General features: G+C 45.1%; 1 protein-coding gene across 2 annotated transcripts in view; it reads right to left on the reverse strand.

Annotated features, from left to right (window-relative positions):
* Maco1 (macoilin 1) overlaps window positions 1-21458 on the reverse strand; it is a 59914-nt gene that overhangs the window by 6834 nt on the left and 31622 nt on the right. For both annotated transcript variants that reach the window (XM_028875465.2, XM_028875466.2), the window contains 3 exons: window positions 5315-5473; window positions 3816-3998; window positions 2041-2161 (listed from right to left, as the gene is read on the reverse strand). In XM_028875465.2, coding sequence (XP_028731298.1) covers window positions 2041-2161; window positions 3816-3998; window positions 5315-5473 — 463 coding nt within the window. The remainder of the gene's footprint in view (window positions 1-2040; window positions 2162-3815; window positions 3999-5314; window positions 5474-21458) is intronic.

Consider the following 21458-nt stretch of genomic DNA (forward strand, 5'->3'; position numbering starts at 1 on the left):
TTTTAACTTTAAAAAATATTTAATTTTATTTGAATGTATGTGTATCTGAGAGCATGTATATGCACCATGTGTGTGCAGGAACATGTGGAGGTCAGAGAGGGGTCAGATCGGCTGAACTAAGTTATAGTTATAAGATACTGTGTGGGTGATAAAAACGGAACCTGGGTCATCCACAAGAGCAAGAGCTCTTAACCACTGAGCCATCTCTCCAGACCCTTTTTGACTGTGTGTGTGTGGGTAAGCATTTGGGGGTCAGAGGACACAGAAGTTGGTTCTCTCCTTCACCATGTGGTAACTGAGGTCGTCAGGCTTGGCAGTAAGCATGATGGGCCAGTCTTTGCTCCTGAACACTTAGCACTTGTGTTTCTTCTGCAAATGATCTGTTTGTATCCTTCCTTTCTCTGTATGTGTTCGTAACTCTCATCACCTATTTATACTCTATAGTGCTAATTATTTTTACTATTCATTGATATCTGTATTTTTTGTTTGTTTTGTGTTTTGTTTGTTTGAGACAGTGTTTCTCTGTGTAGCTATGGCTGTCTTGGAACTCACTCTGTACACCTGGCTGTCCTGGAACTCACAAGATCTGCCTGCCTCTGCCTCCCAACTGCTGAGATTAAAGGGTGTGCCACCACACTCTGAGTATCTCTCTCATTTTTTAAGTTTTTTTGTATCTTTATTGTATGAATGTTTTGCCTGCATATATGTCTGTTTGCCACATGTGAGCCTGGTCTATGTGGAAGTCAGAAGAGGGCGTCAGATCCTCTGGAACAGGAGGCAGCTATGAGCCACTGGGAATTGAACCCAGGTCTTCCCCAGAGCAGCCAGTGCTCTTGTGACCCAGTGACCCATCTCTCCATCCACGCAGGTATCTCTATCTTATTCAACTCTTTTGGGCTGTTGTTTGTGAGTCTGTCTGTTTTTATGCTTAGAACTCGTCTTGTGTCTCAAGATCAAATAAATGACACTTTATTTCTCCCTATCTTTTTCTACATCCAGTTCTTTGTCTGGAATGTCCTTTTCTGTGTTAATAAAGCTCTAATTTTATGTCCCCACTTGTCCAGCTATCTGAAATCCATTTACTCTTCTCCTTGCCTGCCAGTCCCTGAAGCCACCTTATTGCACACTTCAAGCTCTGTCCCACCTCACCCAGTGTACTCCACGGACTCGCCAGCATTTTCCTACCAGTCTCACAATTTAAGTTCTTATGCTCTTTATGAAATGGCATTAATTCAAAATGTCTCCTTGAAAAGCTGCTACCATGTTCTTAGTTAAGGTACACAGCCCACAAAGCTGGTTCACTCTGTCCACAGCACTGGCCTGTCTCCTGCTCATGTTCAGCAGTACCATGTGCCTGGTCAGAGCCACCAGGTGGCCCGGACAGGTCAGGAGAGCGCTAAGGAGAGATGCAGGTCCTATAGGAATTAACCTTGTCTTTAGGCTTAAAAAGTTAAAGGAAGGGGCTGGGCAGTGGTGGTGCACGCCTTTAATCCCAGCACTCTGGATGCAGAGCCAGGCGGATCTCTGTGAGTTCCAGGCCAGCCTGGTCTACAGAGCGAGATCCAGGACAGGCACCAAAGCTACACAGAGAAACCCCGTCTCGAAAAAAACAAAAAAAAAAAGTTTACTGAAGGGGCTGGAGAAATGGCTCAGAGGTTAAGAGCACTGGCTACTCTTCCTGAGGACCCAGCACCCCCATGGCAGCTCCTGTCTGTAACTCCAGTTTCAGGGGATGTGACACCTTCACACAGACATACATGTAGACAAAATACGAATGAACATGAAATAAAAATCAATCAATTATGAAAAAGAGAAGGTAAAGGAATCCCTGCTGAGACAGATTCTGGGCTACATGCAGCGGACTGTAAAACTTGCAGCCTGTGTTAGGACCTGGCTGTCAACAGGACAGGTGGAGCTTTAGGTCCCCTTCTGTGAGATGATGAGACAGGTCTGCTGTGAGGTGCTGTCTACACTGGAGCACATGCACTGGCAGACTGGAGGGGACCGGTGATGGAAGGCCCTTCCCCACCTCCTCCTCACCTGAACCTTTAGTTCCAGTTCCCTGATCTGCTCCTCCTTCACCTTCATGTCCATTGTGAGCTTCTTGCCCTCAGCTTCTAGCTCTCTGATCCGACTCCGTAAGGTTTCGGTGCACTCTCCCCTTTTGAAAGACAGAGGAAATAAGGTTTATAGTTTCCCCTATCATGGGAGATTGGTTTGAAGACCGCTGTGGATACAGAATCTACACATGCTCCAATTCCTCAAATAAAACAGCAGTTTTTGCACAGACTTTCACAAGGCCATGTCTAAATTACTAAGAGCCAGCACAATGTAAGAACTATATGAAGTGTTGTCACACTGTAGTTTAGGGACGCATGATCAGCAGCTGTAATTTAGCTTTTCAAATGTTTTCTTTTCTTTTAGATCTTTCTGAGACAGAATATATAGCATATACTGGCCTTGATCTTGCAATCCTCCTGCCTCAGCCTCTTATTACAGTCATACCTCACCACATCTAGCTTTCAAATCCTTTCTGTAGCTGATTCCATCTCCACAGAGCTCACGGGTACACAGAACTTACATACACTTCTTAGATTCTATAGGGTCTGCCTGGTTATTATTTTTCCCTGTGCAGCCCTGATTATCTTGAAACTCACTCTGCAGACCAGGCTCTCCTGGAACTCAGTGATAGACCTGCCTCTGCCTCAAGTGCTGGGATTAAAAAGTATGTGCCACCACAGCCTGGTGGGTCTGCCTGATTTTAACTTTTGGCTCAATATGCTTCTTCCCACTCTGCTTTGGAAATTTCAACAGCAACCAAAATAATTATTAATTTTTTGAGACAAGGTCTCTCTCTGTAACCCTGGTTGACCTGAAACTCACTTTGTAGACCAGGCTGGCCTCAAACTTACAGAGAGATCTGCCTGCCTCTGCCTCTCGAGTGCTGGGATTAAAGGTGTGGTCACCATGCCCAGCTATTTTAAAATTTGTATTGTATCTGTGTGTGCTATGGAAGCCACAAGAGCCTCAAGAGCCCCCACCCTGTTTTCTGAGCCGGTCTCTGGGAAGTGGTCAGTGGGTCCCAGGGATCTGCTAGTCCAGGCCTTCCCAGTGATAGGGTCACAAACATGCACACCTCACCTGCCTTTCACAAGAGTGCCGGGCACCACCCCATCCAGCTTTTGACCTGGGGACTGAACTCAGGTCCTTATGCTCACACTTTAAAGTACCGTGTCAACTGAGCTATCTCTTCAGCCCTCTAAAATACTCAGGGCTGGAGAGATGGCTCAGCCTTTAAGAGCACTAACTGTTCTTGTAGAGGACCCACACTTGGTTCCTGGCACCCATATGACAGTTCACAACCCTCTCTCACTTCAGTCCTAGGAAATCCAATGCTTTCTGACCTCCATGGGTACTGTACACATGGTGCACAGACACACATGCAGGCAAAACACTCACATACATAACATTAAATAAGTTAATCTAAAAATAATTTTAAACTCCTCAAAAGCACCCACATCTGTGTTGGAAGCACTGACAGTCTTGTGAAGAACAGGCTACAGATGGTCTTCAAGTGACCACACAGAGAACGAGAGGAAGCCTGTCAGGAGCATGGGGTACAGTGATTCCTTCACCTCTCTATGGAGGAGGTCACTGAGAGACGCAGTGTTGGAGGGCAGTGTAAGCTGGCCCAGGTGCAGCTGAAACAAGCTAATGAACAACTCCTACAGCAACACATCCACACAAACTCTTGTCCGCCCGCCCCCCAGCATCGATCCCCAACCCTGAATAAGTACCCAGTGACATGGACATACCTAGATGCGGCAGCAAAGGCAACAGCCCGTGCAGCAGTGGCTTCTTCTAACTTCTTCCTTTTTTTCTCCTCCATTAACTGTTTTTCTACAAAGCTTCGGGCTTCCTGCTCAGCTTTTAGCTTTTTCTCCAGCTGGCTGATATTCTGCTTGTCTTTTTGCTTCATTTGCACAGCATTATGTAACCTGTGTGGAAATGACTGTCACACAAAATCCTCTGACTAGAGAGATTCACCACAAGCCCCGAGAACCACAGCCTCTATGCAGCCTCTCTTAGGCAGGTGTACATGGGAGGTTCCCACAGCAAAGTATCCCCTCCTAGTGTGCCAGAGAAAAGACATGGTCATTACCACTTAATGGCTCCTAAACACTAAGAAGCTACCTGCTTTCTGTAACCCAGAGTCAGCCCTCCTCCACTGTTAGGTGATCTACAGCAAGGGGCAGAAGATACAGCTCAGAAAGCATCTACCAGAGGAGCAGGTGCATTCTAGTGCCCCAGAACACTGTGAAAAAAGTCAGACCAAAGACCTACTGATTGGACCAATGCTGTCAAATCTAAAATGAGCAGGAGGGAAAGGTCTGTCTTCTTTTTTTCCAGTTGTTTTCTTAGTCATGAAGCAGCCTTTCCTTCCCAGGTGCAAGGCCTTTTCTCACGCCCTTAAGTTCCCTCCAGCTTCACAGAGCAAGGTGAAGGGAGCTAGCCACCAGACTGTCCCCAAGAGGCCAGTGCTAAGAACTGCAGAAGTCGCTCAGAATGACGGAGGGCTTTCTTGCATGTTGTATTCTAGTGTTAGAGTTAATCCCCAGAACTGTGAGTGTATTCTTTGTAGGGAAGCCTGTGAGAGGCATCATTGCCACAGACACACCCTGCTTAGAGACTGAAGAGATAATCTCACACGGAGTCAGCAACTAACTCCAAAATGAATTAAAAGAGAGTTTCAAGGGATTTACAAAGAAGCGCTGGCTGCTGCCCATCTCTTCAAATAAAACCAAAGCTCAATGTCATTTTTTTTAGTTCTGACATTCAAAGTGAATATGGTCTAATCCTCAGAAAAGGATCAAGATTTTCAAAAAAGTAGCAGGACTCCTTATCAAGGTTACTTATCAACAAAAGCTTAATAACTACTATTAATTAAACTATGTTATTAAAGGAAAGATACTACTAATAAACTCTTGTTGGATTGAAGTGAGTGTCAATTTTTTTTTTTTGGGGGGGGGGGGGAGGTCCAGACAGGTTTTCTCTGTGTAGTTTTGATGCCTGTCCTGGAGCTCGCTCTGTAGACCAGACTGGCCTCGAACTCACAGAGATCAGCCTGGCTCTGCCTCCCAAGTGCTGGGATTAAAAGCGTGCGCCACTGCTGCTAAGTGTAGATTTGATGAGAACACTCAGTACCTCCAGTCAGTGAGTAGGAAAGACTGGACCATGTCTCCTGGCCGGCCTGAGTCTGGATGTCCTCTGCTAACAGGAGACACTGCCCAAGGTCCACACAGTGCACACTTACTTGTTCTGCAGCAGCTCGTTCTCCTGCCGGAGCTGGCCCATTTCTGAGCGGATCCCTCGCTCTGTGCTGGAGAGAGAGCTGATCTGACTGCGCAGCTCTTGCTCCACTTGCCGGCTGGCTTGCAGGTCAGCCTTTAGCTTCTTGATGTCTTGTTCCAGCCTAGGAGAGGGAGAAATAGACATTCATCTGGGAGAGGGCTCGAGGGCTTGTCGAGGGTCCACACTGGACTAAAATATGCGACATGCTCAGTTCTGTGGCATGACTCCCTTCCCAGGAGAGCTAACGTTTGATTGCCCAATGGCTGACACTGCGAGTCCCTGGGCTGTGTATAAAGGGAGAGAGAAAAACAGAAGAGTTAAACACCAAAGTCCCCTCTCCACTGCTGACTTCCTTGGCAAGTCAAGTCTGCCAACACAACGAGCTCAGGACCTAGCCACTAGCTTTGCTTTCCACGCTCTCCTAGATCAGACTGCACTGCCCCCACCCCCACGCCCAATCCAGGGTTAAGAGGATCTCCATCCATACTTCTGGTGACTATGGCAGAAGAGCTCACTAAGGCTCCACAACAGAAGGGACTGTGAGCTAGAATCCACCTTGCCCTGCCATTCCTCACTTGTTCCATCTAGCCATTAATAACGCCGTTTGAAGTGATGTGACTAGGGTCTACACATAAACAAGCAGCGAAGGAACAAAAGGGTAACATCAAGTCCCTTCTTCACAGGAAGGCTTTATACTTTCAATAGGGGCAACAAGTGGATCACTAAAGTAATCACTAACACAAGAAGGCTACAGTTACATACACATGGAAGAGAAGAACAGCAACCACCACTCCTCACTGCTCTCTACAGGTTTAATCAGCAGAACTACGGGCCACCTGCAATGATTATTCCTATTTTCCTCAGATGAAGAAATATAGGTAAGAAAAATCTTATAGCTCAAGATCCCCAGGCAGTAACCCAGGATCCATTCTCTTTGCTACGAGTCAGCCACAGCACAGAGGAGCTATCTGTGCTCTGCAGAGAGGATGGGATGGAATGAGACCCTGATGGCTGATAGGATTTAGAGAGGTAGGGAAGAAGTGTTCTAAATGGAGTGGGCATGCTCAAAACCTCAGATGTATGAACAGCCACACGTATTTGGAGACAAGTACTCAGTTTGGTGCCTGAGGAGGACTAGCCTAAAAACTAGAAACAGCAGGAAAGGGTTAGATGGACCCTGACAGCAGAGCTGAGAGTCAGATCTAGGATGTACACTACAAGAGAAGCTCTGAGAAGAGACATTTTTCTACTGAGATGCAAATGTCCAGATGGGCAAGCATCAGTTTGCTTTAGTTTTTATGTGCAGAAATCCCAGCCCCAGGTATTAAGGACAACCTGGGGCCTTGCTCACGCTCAGCCACACTCAACCATTGAACTACCACTCCAACCCCTAATAAAAACTCCTTTTGTGCCTCTAGTTCAGTATACTAACAGAACCAACACTTCTGGGGGGGCAACGGTGATCTCTCTTTGGAACCTTCAGCTCCATAGACTACAAATGCACACGTTTTATTAAGTACAAAGTCCTCAGGGCCTACTACAGAAATCAATACTCACTCGGTCCTTGTTCCCTGGCCTCTTTCTCCCCCACCTACCACCAGACAACCTACACCAGCCTCAAGCCCCAGTTGTAGGTCCTGTCACCGTGATCTCATGCCGGGTGGGAGCGCGGCCTAGAAACCTCCAATTCCAGCAGCACTGTCTGGTCGCTGGCCAGGGCTTACTCCCCAGGGAAGGGTCACAGGTCCACATCTCACCATACTGTCCCTATCACCAGGGTTATTCCAATTCAATGTACTCTCAGATCAGCAATGAGAACATAGCCATGCTGTCCCTCATTCACCTGAAGTAACCCAGGGGCTATATTCCAAACAGGTTGGTGCATCAGGTTCATCCATTAAGAAGTCTCACTGAAGGCATGTTAGCTAATTCTTGTGATGCCAGCCTCACAGAGGAAGAACTGCACTTTTAGGAAGGCAAGTTCCTCACTGAAGACAGAGACCATATGGTTGGTTATGGGCTCTGTCACCAGGGTTCTAAGCAGTTCCACTGCCAACTCCGTGCCCTGGGCAAGGCACACAGCACACAGCCTTGCTGTTTCCGCACCTGCAGCTGACCATCCCTCGTTCCTCCCTCTTGCTCTAGAATTTCTCAGCCTGACACAGGTACAAATGGCTGCTAAGTGGTACCAGATGCAGACACAGATCTGCCGCTGGAGACAAAGGAAAACTCCCTTTAGATGCTACATTTCAATAATTCTGTAGTTATTACTTTCTTTTATTTTAAAAATCTTTTTTGTTTTGTTTTGTTTTGTTTGGTTTGGTTGGTTTTTCCCCGAGACAGAGTTTCCTGTGTTGTCCTGGAACTTGCTCTGTAGACTAGGCTGGCCTCGAACTCACAGCACTTGGCCTCTGCCACCCAAATGCTGGCATTAAAGGCATATGCCACCACTATCTGGCTCATCTTAAAAATCTTTAAAAGCCTATTTTTCTACCTCAAACTAAGAATAACAAGATTCACTCTAAGTTTTGTAGTTTCTTGACAAAAGGTACAAGCATAATTTTTGTAAAACATAAAACACAGTGCTTTAAGAAAATGTTTGTTTCAGCTGGGCAGTGGTGCACACCTTTAATCCCAGCACTCAGGAGGCAGAGGTAGGCAGATCTCTGTGAGTTCAAGGCCAGCCTGGGCTACAGATCAAGTTCCAGGACAGCCAAGACTGTTTCACAAAGAAACCTTGTCTCGAAAAACCAAAACCCAAACCAAAACAAAAACCCCCGTTTGTTTCCCTTCTTCAAAGTTTGGTATGTCCGTTTACATGTGTGTCCGTGTGTGGCGGTGAGAGGCCCAGTTCTGAGAGATCTCGGAGTCGTGAGGCTTGGCTGCAGCCGTGCCCTTTCCTGCTGAGCCAGCTCCCTGGTCCCCACAAAGCCTTTTTAGAAGTGAAATTCTATGAATTCTGTTAAAGCCTGACCAGTAGTACTACACAACAAAACAGAAAGTTACGGTTTAGGACAACACAACAAAAAGCACTTCAGAAGTGTCACTCGATGCATGTGTATACTCTTGTGTGTCCGTGTCATACGGTAGCAGGAGACCGCTTGCTGTGCTGATGGGCTTACTCTCTTAAGAAACAGGACTAGCCGGGTGGCGGTGGTGAACACCTCAGTCCCCACACTCGGGAGGCAGAGGCAGGCGGATCTCTGTGAGTTCCAGGCCAGCCTGGTCTACAGATTGAGTTCCAGGACAGCCAGGGCTACACAGAGAAACCCTGTCTTGAAAACCAAACCAAACCAACTAACCAAACCAACAACCCAGGACTAAAATGCTTCAGGCTTTTTGGAACTACTGTCATTAACGTCATCAACCCTGAATTACTGCTTTTCAAACTGCTGCAGCAAACTGTGAGTTAAGATCAGTGTCCTGTCAGAGAAATACTGGACTTCAGGATCACAGCCTAATGACATAAGTTCATGTGCTAACAGCAATTCTCAGGAACCTCAAACACTCACAATCCAAACATTTCAAATGCTGACAAAACAAACTTCCATTAGCCAGGGGCCGGGCTGAGCTGTACAGCAAGACCTTGGCTCAAAAACACAAGTCAAACTGACCATGAGTTCTGTTCACGGACCTTCTACAGAAAACTTTACATGGTTTAAATCTTAACTGAAATAGGTGGTAAAATCATCTACAATCTCTTACTGGATTTAACCTTTTACTGTGAGAATGAAATCCACTCAGCATCAAAAATCTAACAAAAAGAAAAAAAAAATTCGAAGTGTAAATAACCTCCACTCCTCTCGTTTGGGCTAAATCACACAGCTTGTATTCGGTATGCTTTTCCTGTGAGTCTTTTTTCTACTTTTCACACATGTAGTTACATTTATCGTGAAGGGGGGTTGCACATACACAGCTTGCATATCAGATGCACCTTCACCTACTCACAGACATTTCCCTTAAACTATTGCACAGTGCTCCACTGTATGGGGTTAGCAGCGGGAAAAGGTACTTAACAAAACCTACACCATGAAAGAAGAGAACCAACTTCTAGAAGTTGTCCTCTGACCTCCACAAACACGTCACATCATATGCACATTCCCTCACATACATACACACAATAAATAAATGAGAAAAAAAATTCCACTGTATAATGTACTTACACAGCTGCCCCCCCCCCCTTTTTAAAAAGAGATGGTCTCACTATATACTCCTGGCTGGCCTGGAACTCACTATGTAGATCAGGACACCCTTAAAATCACAGAAATCTGCCTGCCGCTGCCCCCTAAGTGCTGGGATTAATGACATGCACCATCATGCCTGGCTACTCTATTTTCTAAGATATGGCTCAATCGTTATATCTGCTTAAAAGAAGGATGGATGTTGGGGATTTTTAAAAGAACTATGTGAACTAGTAAACTGAACTGAATCAAACCAGCCAAGTGCTATTTATTAAGCAAACGTGACTAGCTGTCTTCATGGTCCACTCAGTACACTCAACTCCCTTGGTGCTGAAGGTCACACTTCCCTGGGAAAATGCACACGTGTCATTACTGTATGAAGTAAGAAGCGCTGATTAAACAGTGTTAAGTGTTTGATGCAATGTCTTCAAATGTATTCATAGGACTCCATTCAACTGCCAATACCTAAATTAGAAGCGAGTGACTAGAGAGAAAACAAGATACAGGTAACGGTTTATAACCCCCAAAAATGATTTCAGTAAGCAAGGATGAAAATATTGAGGACAATAACTCCCCTACCAGCTTGGACTCCCTTGTCTCAGAACTAAGTCTGCTCTACCCTACCAGGAATTCGGAAGGGACGAAGGAACTCTTCCTAGAAGTGCTACAATGTCATCAAGCCTGGCTAGGAAGCAAATGTACTTCCTGCTTGTCCAGCTCCTGTGGGTGTGCCCTGTGGAACTGTCACTCTGGACAGATCAGTTCTGTGTACTGTCTAGGTTCTAACCTGTTACTCTCTAGACCATGACAACCTGATAGTTACTCCATGGATATTTGGAAAGACTCACCAGCTATGGAAGCTCTGAAACACTGACTGACTCATCAGAGCTGGGACCGATCTATAGAAGCATTCCCACAGGTCCCCAGGTCAGGATCAGGGCACCTAAGCTGAGGATTGCTCTCACCTACTCTTTTTTTTTTTTTTTTTTTTTTTTTTTTGGTTTTTTCGAGACAGGGTTTCTCTGCGTAGTTTTGCGCCTTTCCTGGAGCTCACTTGGTAGCCCAGGCTGGCCTCGAACTCGCAGCGATCCGCCTGGCTCTGCCTCCCGAGTGCTGGGATTAAAGGCGTGCACCACCACCACCCGGCTGCTCTCACCTACTCTTATCTGTTCCTCTAATCTCATCTATTCCCTAGCCCTACCCAAGAAGGCAAGCTCTTACGTAGTTGATAATTAGTTAACTTCAAGAGGAAAAGATTTACATTTTAGTAAGTGGAATCTCCAAACTGACTGAAGGAACAGAATGCAGATGACAGCCTTAGGCAGGCAAGGTAAGAAAAACCCACACAGTTCTCAAGTGCCAGCCTATTCTTGGGAAGGATATTTTAATACCTGGAAAGGTAGGGAGACCCAGAATCTAATGTTTGTATTTCTCTGGTGATGCCCTGAAAGCCTCGGATTGCTGAAGTTCAAAGGTCTCTAATGGTGCTGTCAACAGCCTCAAGCTTTTACAGAGTGTGAGCACATGGAGGCCTAAGGCCTGGGGCAGCACCTTGACAAGATGAAGATCTGGGAGCAACAAGCTGATCTTTTCTAAATGGGAATTCACCAAGGGGGGGACTAGGTTCTCCGACCACTCTAGGAGTCATGCATCACCATGGGTCTCTGACCTGGGGTCAGGACAGACCCTTGGCTCTGCCCCTTTCCTCCAGGCTTCAAGACCACACCCTGCTTCTAGTGGCACATGAAAGGCCTGTCTGTAAGCCATGTCTAAGTTGTCTAAGTTACACAGACACGTAACTGAGGCAGGTTTCCTTACTGATCTGTTTCCAGACACCTACCTGTAACTGTACTATGGGGACAGAGAACCCCACCCACTCTTGCAGGCCCAGTTGTGAAAGGAATACAAGTCAAACAAACTCCAGCACTGTGTCGTCTGGTGGAGCCCTAACACCTACCTCATGGCCAATGGCAGTGCTCACCGCTTTACACTGGGCTTCTGCCATTCTGGTGTTGAATCTGCTCCTGTGCACCTGTCTCGCTCTCTCTATCTTTCTCTCTTCCTTCCTCCTTCCCTCCTTCCTTTTTTCTTTTCTTTTCTTTTTTTTTTTTGTTACATTCTTTGAAGCCCGGAACTGACCATGCTAAAACATCATGCCACCAATCCTCACACTGTATCCCTCAGTGTCCCACTCAATATTCAGGGCCAGTGTTCAGTTTCTGGAAGTAACACATCCACACCCGATGGCCAGATTTTCAGTTCAGCTCTAGGAGAGGGGGTAAATGTGTGTGCTTGTGAAGAAGGCAGGCGCACACGACAAGAACCGATGGAGAACTTCCTCCAGGTAAGCACTAATCCCATCAGTAGGCCCTTGTGTGCTTTCACTGAAGAAGACTCGTTGTAGGTAAGTCACAGCTTTAACCCCTGAAGAAATATGGTGATCCTCCACACCAGCTCTCACTCCCCTTCCCGTCACTGGCACTGACAGCACAAGCAGCAGGGGTCAGTCAGGGTAAAGTGCATGCCATGCACGGGGTGGGTACGCCCCTCCTCATGTGAGGCCTACACTGACTGGAAGCTGCTCTGATACAGTCTATCAAGCACACTTAGCAAATAACCAAAGTGAGGCTGCCTTGTACCTCACTATAGGACAACAATTGCTTACCAGGCACAAATGTCCAAATATAAACAACATCCTGATGACCTATTACAAGGTGAAGCTGTTACAAAGTATATTATGTATCTGCTGCATCGCTGCCAAACACAAATGGCAAGCTCATTAATTTCCCTTAAAGAATAGAGAGGGCACTCAGATCTCTGTGCCAGCCTGATCTACAGAGCCAGATCCAGGACAGCCAGAGCTACACAGAGAAACCCTGTCTCAAAAGACCAAAAGAAACAAACAAACAAAAAACAACAACAAAACACAAATCACAAAAAGTCCCCAAACTAGCATCTTAAAGGAATGTGATTAAACTTGACAGTTTATATGAAAAATCTTTCAAATGGACTAGCAAGATGACTCCAGGGACAAAGGCGCTTGCTGCCTGGCCTGATGACTTGATTTTGATTCCTAGACCCCAGACAGTACCAAGCAGGGAACCAATTCCTGCAAGTACCTCGACATCAACATGTGCACGGGCAAATATACGGCAAAACATTTTAAAATGCCGTATTTGTTAATGCAGCAACTGGAAATGCACACAAATTTATATGAAAGCATGCTTGCTGGGGTATTGGGAAAAATCAGCATTTGGATATTCAGCAAAATATCTGACTGACATTAAAAATTAATAATACTTAAAAAAATCACTGGAGTCTATTCAATGACAGTAAATGAATACTTAGGATACAGTCAGTGAAATGGAAGTTTTATATATATATGTATATATGTATATGTATATACACACATACATACACATCTACCCATAAACATGTGAATATATGGGATATTGTAGAATGAGTTCCATTTTATAAATAGTATACATACAAGAGAAAAATGCTGAGATGATGCATATATTAAATAGTGATTATCTCTTCTTCATCAAGATTGGACAAAATGTTAAACATCTCCACAGATGCTCCCTGGTACTCTGAGATCTGCCCAAGGTCCCAGCAAGTTTTTGGATAAATTGAACGCATTAGGAACAACAAACTCTTAAACTTTTAAACTCTTAAACTTTTAAAGTCACTCCAAAGAAGAGGAATTTCTTTCTGAAATAGAGAATGCCTCAGTTCCCAAATTGCACAGACCACCTGTCACTCATCAGTCCCTCTCTAAACCTAGCAGCCCTCCTCCATCAGGGGTGACACTCCACTGCACATGTCACAGGACACTGTGGAGGGCAGCATGAGTCCCTGAATAACCAGAGCCACATCCTAAGTTATGCTGACCTTACGCTCTCAGACGAAGAAGCCACCGGCTCTGGTCATGGTCGCTTAAGCAACTCTTGAGGCTACAGGGCTTGAGGAAGGCCAGAAAGCCTCAAGCTACATGGTTGAAAGCTCACTTGGGTGTGGGATTCAACAGCAAAGGGTGACTGACTCTGGGGGCGGCAGGAGGTGGAGGTGGGGTGGGGGCCTGCACTGTCACCCTGTGCAGAAAACTGGAGAGGAGAAAGCAAGACGTGGCAGAGTGTTCACAGGATTTATTAGCTCCACCCTCACAGAAAAGCCATCCATGTAAGAGTCACGGCCGATCAGCAGGACCAGGGAGGAGGGAGTAAAACAGCCCAGTAAGGAACGGACGGCAGTGGAGGCTGTGATGGCTGAGCCCCTCGGCCTCGCTACCATCTTTTGTTTAGCCCTCCCCCCAAGATATTAAAAATGGTTTTGGTTTTGGTTTCTTCGAGACAGGGTTTCTCCGTGTAGTTTTGGTGTCTGTCCTGGATCTCGCTCTGTAGACCAGGCTGGCCTCGAACTCACAGAGATCCGCCTGCCTCTGTCTCCCGAGTGCTGGGATTAAAGGCATGTGCCACCATAACTGGCAAAATGTTCTATTTCTGGCATCTCCTGAAAACATCATAAGCTTTGGCAACCCTGATTTTTAATCTCCAGGGGCAACAGCTGACCATCACATTGAGAGTTTATGTCCCCATGCTCCCCAGCACAGGGGCAGTCTTGAATACAGATGCTGACAGCACAGACCCCAGGACCCACCTCGCCAGCTGCATTCATCCCTGGTCTGTCTTGCCCCCAAAGGCCTCTGAATTTGCACTGCTTGCTCTAGAACCTGCTGTGTGCAGAGGCAAAGGTCCTTTATAGTTCATTACTTCATGTTTCTGACTTGGATCTGCTGGAACAGTAACTAGCAAGATGAAATGGCCTTCTGATGGAGGAAAATTGGCATTCTTCCTTTATAAAAAGAAATTAGGGGCTACAGAGGTGGCTCAGTAGTTAAGATAATCTGCTGCTTTTGCAAAGGACCCAAGTTTGATTTTTGATTCCCGGCACCCACATGGCATCTCACAACCATATATAACTCCAGCTCCAGAGAACCTGATGTTGTCGTTTGAGGGTGGTAGGCACACAGGTGGTGCTGTCACACATGCAGGCAAAAACACCCACACACATAAAATAAACTTGTTTTAATCCTAAGAGCCCCAGATGGCAAAGGAAAAGAAGGGTCTAAGGGGCTCCCAGGAGATTTGTAAAAACTAATGTAAACCCACACTGACAGGCAAAGAACCCCCAAAACCCATTTCTAACGGACAGTATGAAGAATATTTCAAGCATGTGGTTCCTCTTCTTCCAGGTTTCCAGCCTTTAGAGAGCCCACTGCACTCCCTTGGCTGGAACCCTCAGTTCCAGGGGCTCTGACTCCATGAGAGAGAAGCTTTTCTGAGCCTCGGATCCCTTCTCAACTGCAGTGAGGACATTTTCTGTCCACCTAGAGACTACAGCTTTAACAGGGTAAACTCTCAGAATCTATCACTCCTAGCTTCTTTTTTCTTTTTTTTTTTTTTTTTTTGGTTTTTTGAGACAGGGTTTCTCTGTGTAGCTTTGTGCCTTTCCTGGAACTCACTTGGTAGCCCAGGCTGGCCTCGAACTCACAGAGATCCGCCTGGCTCTGCCTCCCAAGTGCTGGGATTAAAGGTGTGCGCCACCACCGCCCGGCCTCACTCCTAGCTTCTTATTTGAATACCTACCAGGTACAGGCTACTCTATTATTTATCTATCCAAAATAACCACATTCCTGTTGGACCACTCAGACGCGGAGACTTTACATAAACTGCATGTTTAGACTCATTTGTGCCTAGTCTCTGATATGCTACATGGTGCTCAAGCCACGTAGTAGCCCCACTTGAAGTATAAATATGTTTCTACTACAACGGTCATATTTGAGACTAGTTTTAAAATTCCTTCAATGCTTAAAATAAGCACAACCTGTCTTGTGAGTTAATATAAACAAGACTAACCAAGTACAACGACAGAAGCCTAAAATATCATGGATATAGCAGAAAATGGAAAGAAACAAGGTCTGCCAAAGTATGCTTGCTCAGACATAGTGCCAGACAAATATAAATTAAGTATGTTCCCAAAGAGACAAAAAACAAACCACTCAACTTTTAAAAATAGACTTATGAATCTGTTTATTTTTTTTTTCCACTTAGTACTTTCCAAATAATCTAGTAGTCACTTTCTCTCACACATTTAATCTAATAAGGCCAGCACCTCTAAGAGTCTGGCTTTCACAGTCCTCATTCTAAAATTTCACACTTTCATCTCTTACCTAGGAAAGATGCCATTTGAAATAACCTAATGCACCCCAATGAAACAGAAAGGCCTGTTGGTGGGGTCAGCAGGTCAGTCTTCAGCAGCACAGGTGTGCTTGCCACCTGCACATCTCTTCCTCAGAACCAGATTTTCTTCCACCCACTATTCCTGACACTCAAGCACAGAGCATGTGCAAATGGAGGCTCTCCTTTCTGCGCTGGAGGTAATGTCCCCACCTAAGGTGCTTCCTGGGAGAGAAGGAAGGACAGAAATGTGGAATCTGAGTTCCTGCCAGGAGCCACAAAGGCAGAGCCTGGTCCTGGGCTGACAGAGAGCCAGGTCCAGGAGGACAAAGAAGGAAGACAAAGCTGATTTCTCTTCTCTTCTTGCTGAGAGGTGGCTTGTGCCAAAATCCCTTGGCCCTGGACATAGCTAGCTAAGAGCTGAAGTGAATGGCAGGCTGGACAGCAATCTCCCAGAGGATTCTTTCCTGGTCCTCTCTGTAACTTCCCGGTTCCTTTCACCTCCTGCAAAGCCTCTAGAAAATGTAGGGACAGATGCCAAAATGTAAAATTTCTAGAATCCAACCAAAGGGCATGACAGTGGAAAGCTTTTCTTTTCTTTTTCCCTTTCCTTGTTTTCTTTGTTTTGAGACAGGGTTTCTCTGTGTAGCTCTGGCTGTCCTGGAACTCACTCTGTAGACCAGGCTTGGCCTCGAAGTCAGAGATCCACCTACGACCTCTGCCTCCTGAATGCTGAGATTAAAGGTGTAGGGTATTAAGTAAAATTATTAACGACTTCCTCAAAAGCAACAAGGTCTAGTCTGAGGTAAAATCTAAGTTTCCTAACATCAGAGGCTTGGAGGAGCTACAGATGTAGCTCAGTTACTTGCCCAGCATGCAGGAAACCTTGTGTTCCTGGAGATAGGTAGCTGGGCGTGGTAGCACATGCCTGAAATCACAACACTGTGCTTATCGGGAGTTCAAAATTACCCCCAGTTATAGCCTGAGCTACATAAAAACTAACTAAAATTTAAAAAAGCAAAGCCTTGAGTTGTGTTATGATCAATTAGGAGACTACAGCTCTCAAGTGCCTCCTCTCTACCAAGCACCCCACACTGTAATTGACAAGAGCAAAGGAAGATCTGTCCTCACTGACCTTACATTTTACAATGAGTATTAGGATGCTACAAAACAGGGATTCTCAAGCTGTGGGTTGCCACCCTTTTGGAAGTTAACAATCCATTCATGGGGGTCTCGTAAGACCACTAGAAAACACAGATATTTATATTACGATTCTTAACAGTAGCAAAATTACTGTTATGAAGTAGCAAGGAAAATAATTTTATGGTTGGGGGTCACTACAACATGAGGAACTGTATTAAAGGGCCATAGCTGTAAAGGGTAAACTATACAGAAAATCACAATGCAGGAGGTATCCCTAAAACTACAACTGACCTCTGGTATGATGCAAGTATTTTCTGGGTACCTGAGCGTTGTGGGATATTTGATCTTGCTGTGAAACTCCGAGAATGTCTTAATAAAATTAACCTTGGATCAGGGGGAAGAGCCAGCGACTGCTGTCAAGAATTAGCCAGAGAGTATGGAGGACCCAGCAATAAGGACAAAGGGAAAAGTAGGGAAAGACTTAAAGATTCATGTCTTTTTTGGTTTGGGACAGTTAGGAAAGACTCTTTCTCTTGCAGGGTCTCTGGCCCCCTTCTACTAACATTACTGTAAGTAGCAGCTTAGTTTTCGTAAAAAGCAAGAATTTTTAGGACATCCAGGATAGGAAAGTAACAAATTCTGAAGTTTTAAAACATCTAATTCTGGTGTATTTGATTTTTTTGTTTGTTTGTTTGTTTGTTTTTCGAGACAGGGTTTCTCTGTGAAGTTTTGGAGCCTGTCCTGGAACTCACTCTGTAGCCCAGGCTGGCCTTGAACTCACAGAGATCCACCTGCCTCTGCCTTCCGAGTGCTGGGATTAAAGGCGTGCGCCACCACTGCCCATAATTCTGGTGTATTTGAATTTTAAAAACACAAAACAAGATTAAGAAGAAAAATAAAACAGGTTGACCGACATTTTCTGAGGATCCTAGAAGTCCAGTAACTTCAGGCTGGCCCTGGAACCAGTCTTCAGTCTTCATCTCCAGGGCTCATTTACTGCACTGATAAGGACATGGTCGGGCAAGCCAGTGTACATGCCTCCCAGATCTTTTCTTTTCTTTTTTTATTCATTTTTTTATGGATACAGTGTTCTGCCTACATGCCAGAAGAGGGCACCAGATCCCATTACAGATGGTTGTGAGTCACCATGTGGTTGCTGGAAATTGAACTCAGGACCTCTGGAAGAGCAGCCAGTGCTCTTAACCTCTGAGCCATCTCTCCAGGACCCCTCTCAGATCTTTCCTATAGGTAACAAAATAACCATTCAAAATTTCATATGGTTCTGTTAAATAATATTCTGTCAATCATAGCATCTGGCTACTCTTTTTTTCTTTTCTTTTTTTTTGTTTGTTTTTTGAGACAGGGTTTTTCTGTGTAGTCCTGGCTGTCCTGGAACTCACAGAGATCTGCTTGCTTCTCTCTGCCTCCCAAGTGCTGGGATTAAGGGCATGTGCCACTACTGCCCGGCAGGATACTTATTTCTTAATGACTCTATACCATACGTAATTCAACTACTTCAGCAAATTTATGTCACATTAAAAACAGTATTTTTTAAATGAGTCTCCTAGCTAAGTGAGGTGGCACACGCCTTTAATCGCAGCACTCCAGAGGCAGAGGCAGGTGGATCCGAGTTCGAGGCCAACTTGGTCTACAGGGTGAGTTCTAGGACAGCCAGGACTATAGAGAGAAACTCCTGGAAAAACAAACAAAGTTGCCTATTTTTGATGCACAGCAGGCAGTGGGACAGAAATCTACTGAAGAGATCTTTGTTTCCGCCGCTGCTCTACAGAATGTAGAGCAATTTACATTTTGTTCTGAGGTCTCTCCTTAGCCACCAGGGAACTAAAACAAGTGACACTCACCAACAAGAACCCTCAGTCTTGGGCTGTACTTGAGGAGAGACTCCAGGCCAAATGCAAAGGACACTGCTGCCCCTGCCAGGCCAGCACAGTTCAGGTGTCACAGCCTGACCTGCTGGATCTCAGACAGAAACCTCTGACAACCACAGACCTACAATGGACTATTTGATTCACAGGGAAATGGGGATGAGGATAAGTAGAGAAAGGGATTTTGATGTAATTTAAGTGAAAAACAGAAGAGCATAAAAACTACATATTCTAAGCAAGAAACTTCAAAGCAAGAACTTCAAAGTTAACCATATTAAAAAAATTTCTGGGGTTAGAAATAGAGCTCACCAACCGAGTCCTTGCCTAGCATAAGCAGGGGCTTGCATCTAACCCCAGGACGGGGCTGGGCCCGAGATGTGCTCTACAAAAGAGCAACTGTCAAGGAGGGCTGGAGAGATGGGTCAGCAGTTAAGCATGCTCACTGCGCTTTCCAAGTTCAGTTCCAAGGTCAGGCAACTCACAACCACCTGTATAAAACTCTAGTGCCAGAGGTTCTAATACCCACACATGTGACACACATAAAGAAAAAAAAATTTAAGAAAAGAAAAACAAAAAACTCTAAAAGAAAAAAAAAAAAAGACTGTCAAAAGTATAAAACAACAAACTAGGTGTGGTAGCGCATATCTTTAATACCAGTACAGCACAGGCCAAGGGGCAGAGAAACAGAGGGGTAGAGAGACAGACTCTGTGAGTTTGAGGCTAGCCTGATCTACAGAGGGACTTCTAGGTAAGCCAGAGCTACACAGTGAGACTCTGTTTAAAAAACAAACAAACACAAATAAAATCACTGGGGCTGGAGAGATGATTCAGCTGTTAAAAGCACTTGTGCTTACAAAAGACATGGGTTTGATGCTCAACACCTATATGGTGGCTCACAACCATCTCCAACTCCAGTTCCAGGTGATCCAATACCCTCCTGTTCTGACCTTCTCAGACACCAGCCATGCATGCACTTGGTGCACAGACACACATACAGGCAAATCATTCATACACATAAAAATAAAACAAACAGCCGGGCAGTGGTGGCGCACACCTTTAATCCCAGCACTCGGGAGGCAGAGGCAGGCAGATCTCTGTGAGTTCGAGGCCAGCCTGGGCTACAGAGTGAGTTCCAGGAAAGGCACAAAGCTACACAGAGAAACCCTGTCTCAAAAAACAAAAAACAAAACAAACAAAAAAAAACAAAAAAATGAAATTCACAACCTATTAAAAAGAAAGAGCAAGCAAGTCAACACACTTTTCTGAACAGGGTCAAAAGGTGAGTATTTGTGGCTTTGTAGCTAGAGTCTCCAACAAGTGAGCTATGCTCCAACAAAATATACACATACAAAAAGAGCAGTGTGAGACTGGAGATGACTCAGTGGGGAAAAGAGTATCCTGTTCTTGTGCAGATTGCAGCTCCCCACACCCATGGTGGGTGGCTCACAACTGACTATAATTCCAGTTCCAAGGAATCTAATACTCTCTTTACACTTTCCTCAGCACTGCACTCAAATGCAGGAAACCACACACACACACACACACACACACACACACACTTAAGAAATTAAAAATAATCTTGGCATAGTAGCACACAAATTTAATCCAAGAACTCAGGAAGCAGAGGTAGGCTGATTTCTGTGAATTTGATGCTACCGGGTCGACATTGTGAGTTGGCCATGTTGACAAATAAGACTTTGTCTCTAATAAATAAACAATACATAACAGTTTAAAAAGTAAAACTAGCTGGGTGATGGTGGTGCACACCTTTAATCCCAGCACTCAGGAGGCAGAGCCAGGCGGATCTCTGTGAGTTCGAGGCCAGCCTGGTCTGCAGAGCGAGATCCAGGACAGGCAACAAACCTACACAGAGAAACCCTGTCTCGAAAATCCAAAAAAAAGAAAAAAAAGAAAAAACAAAAACAAAAACTACAAATAAAATCTTAAAAAACAAGCAAGCAAACAGCAAAATTGGCACTGGGCAAGATCTGCCCTGTGTGTAACTGTCTACTAAGGAATACAGCATCCAAGAGCGCACTCATAGAGCTGGTGAAGCTTGAGAAAAGACCTACTGGCACACTGGCCCTGCACAGTGCTGGTCAGTCTTATCTGAAGAGCCATTCCCACAAAGTGTCTTGGAAAGTTGCTAACCACTAATTTAACACCCCTCAATAAATTATTAAATTCATTTTTCAAAAATAAGTTTTCAATCGTGGTCCTGAGACAAGACATAACTGAAGATTGTATAGCATTAATTCATTATTATAAAAGAGCTACAGGTTAGTTTATGTAATTCTGGCTTTCAATTTTCTTGCCCAAATACTTGAAAATGAGTAGAAAGCATCCCTGTGGAGTTATAGCCAACCTCAGAGCTATGCACAACCATGGCATGCCTGAAAAAGTTGCATGTCCACAGTTGGGCCTGCATGCCTGCACTAGGAGCCGTAGGGACTGTGTTGGCTAGTTTTATGTCAACTTGACACAAACTGGAGTCATCTGAGAGGAGGGAACCTCAATTAAGAAAATGCTTTCAGAAGACTGGGTTGTAGGCAAGCCTATAGGGCTTTATCTTAATTAGTGATTGTTGGGAGAGGGCCCAGTCCATTGTGGGTGGCGCCATCTCTAGCCTGGTGGTCCTGGGTTCTGAAAGAAAGCAG

Source organism: Peromyscus leucopus, chromosome 2 (assembly GCF_004664715.2).
Source record: "Peromyscus leucopus breed LL Stock chromosome 2, UCI_PerLeu_2.1, whole genome shotgun sequence".
In the NCBI taxonomy this organism is placed as follows: domain Eukaryota; kingdom Metazoa; phylum Chordata; class Mammalia; order Rodentia; family Cricetidae; genus Peromyscus; species Peromyscus leucopus.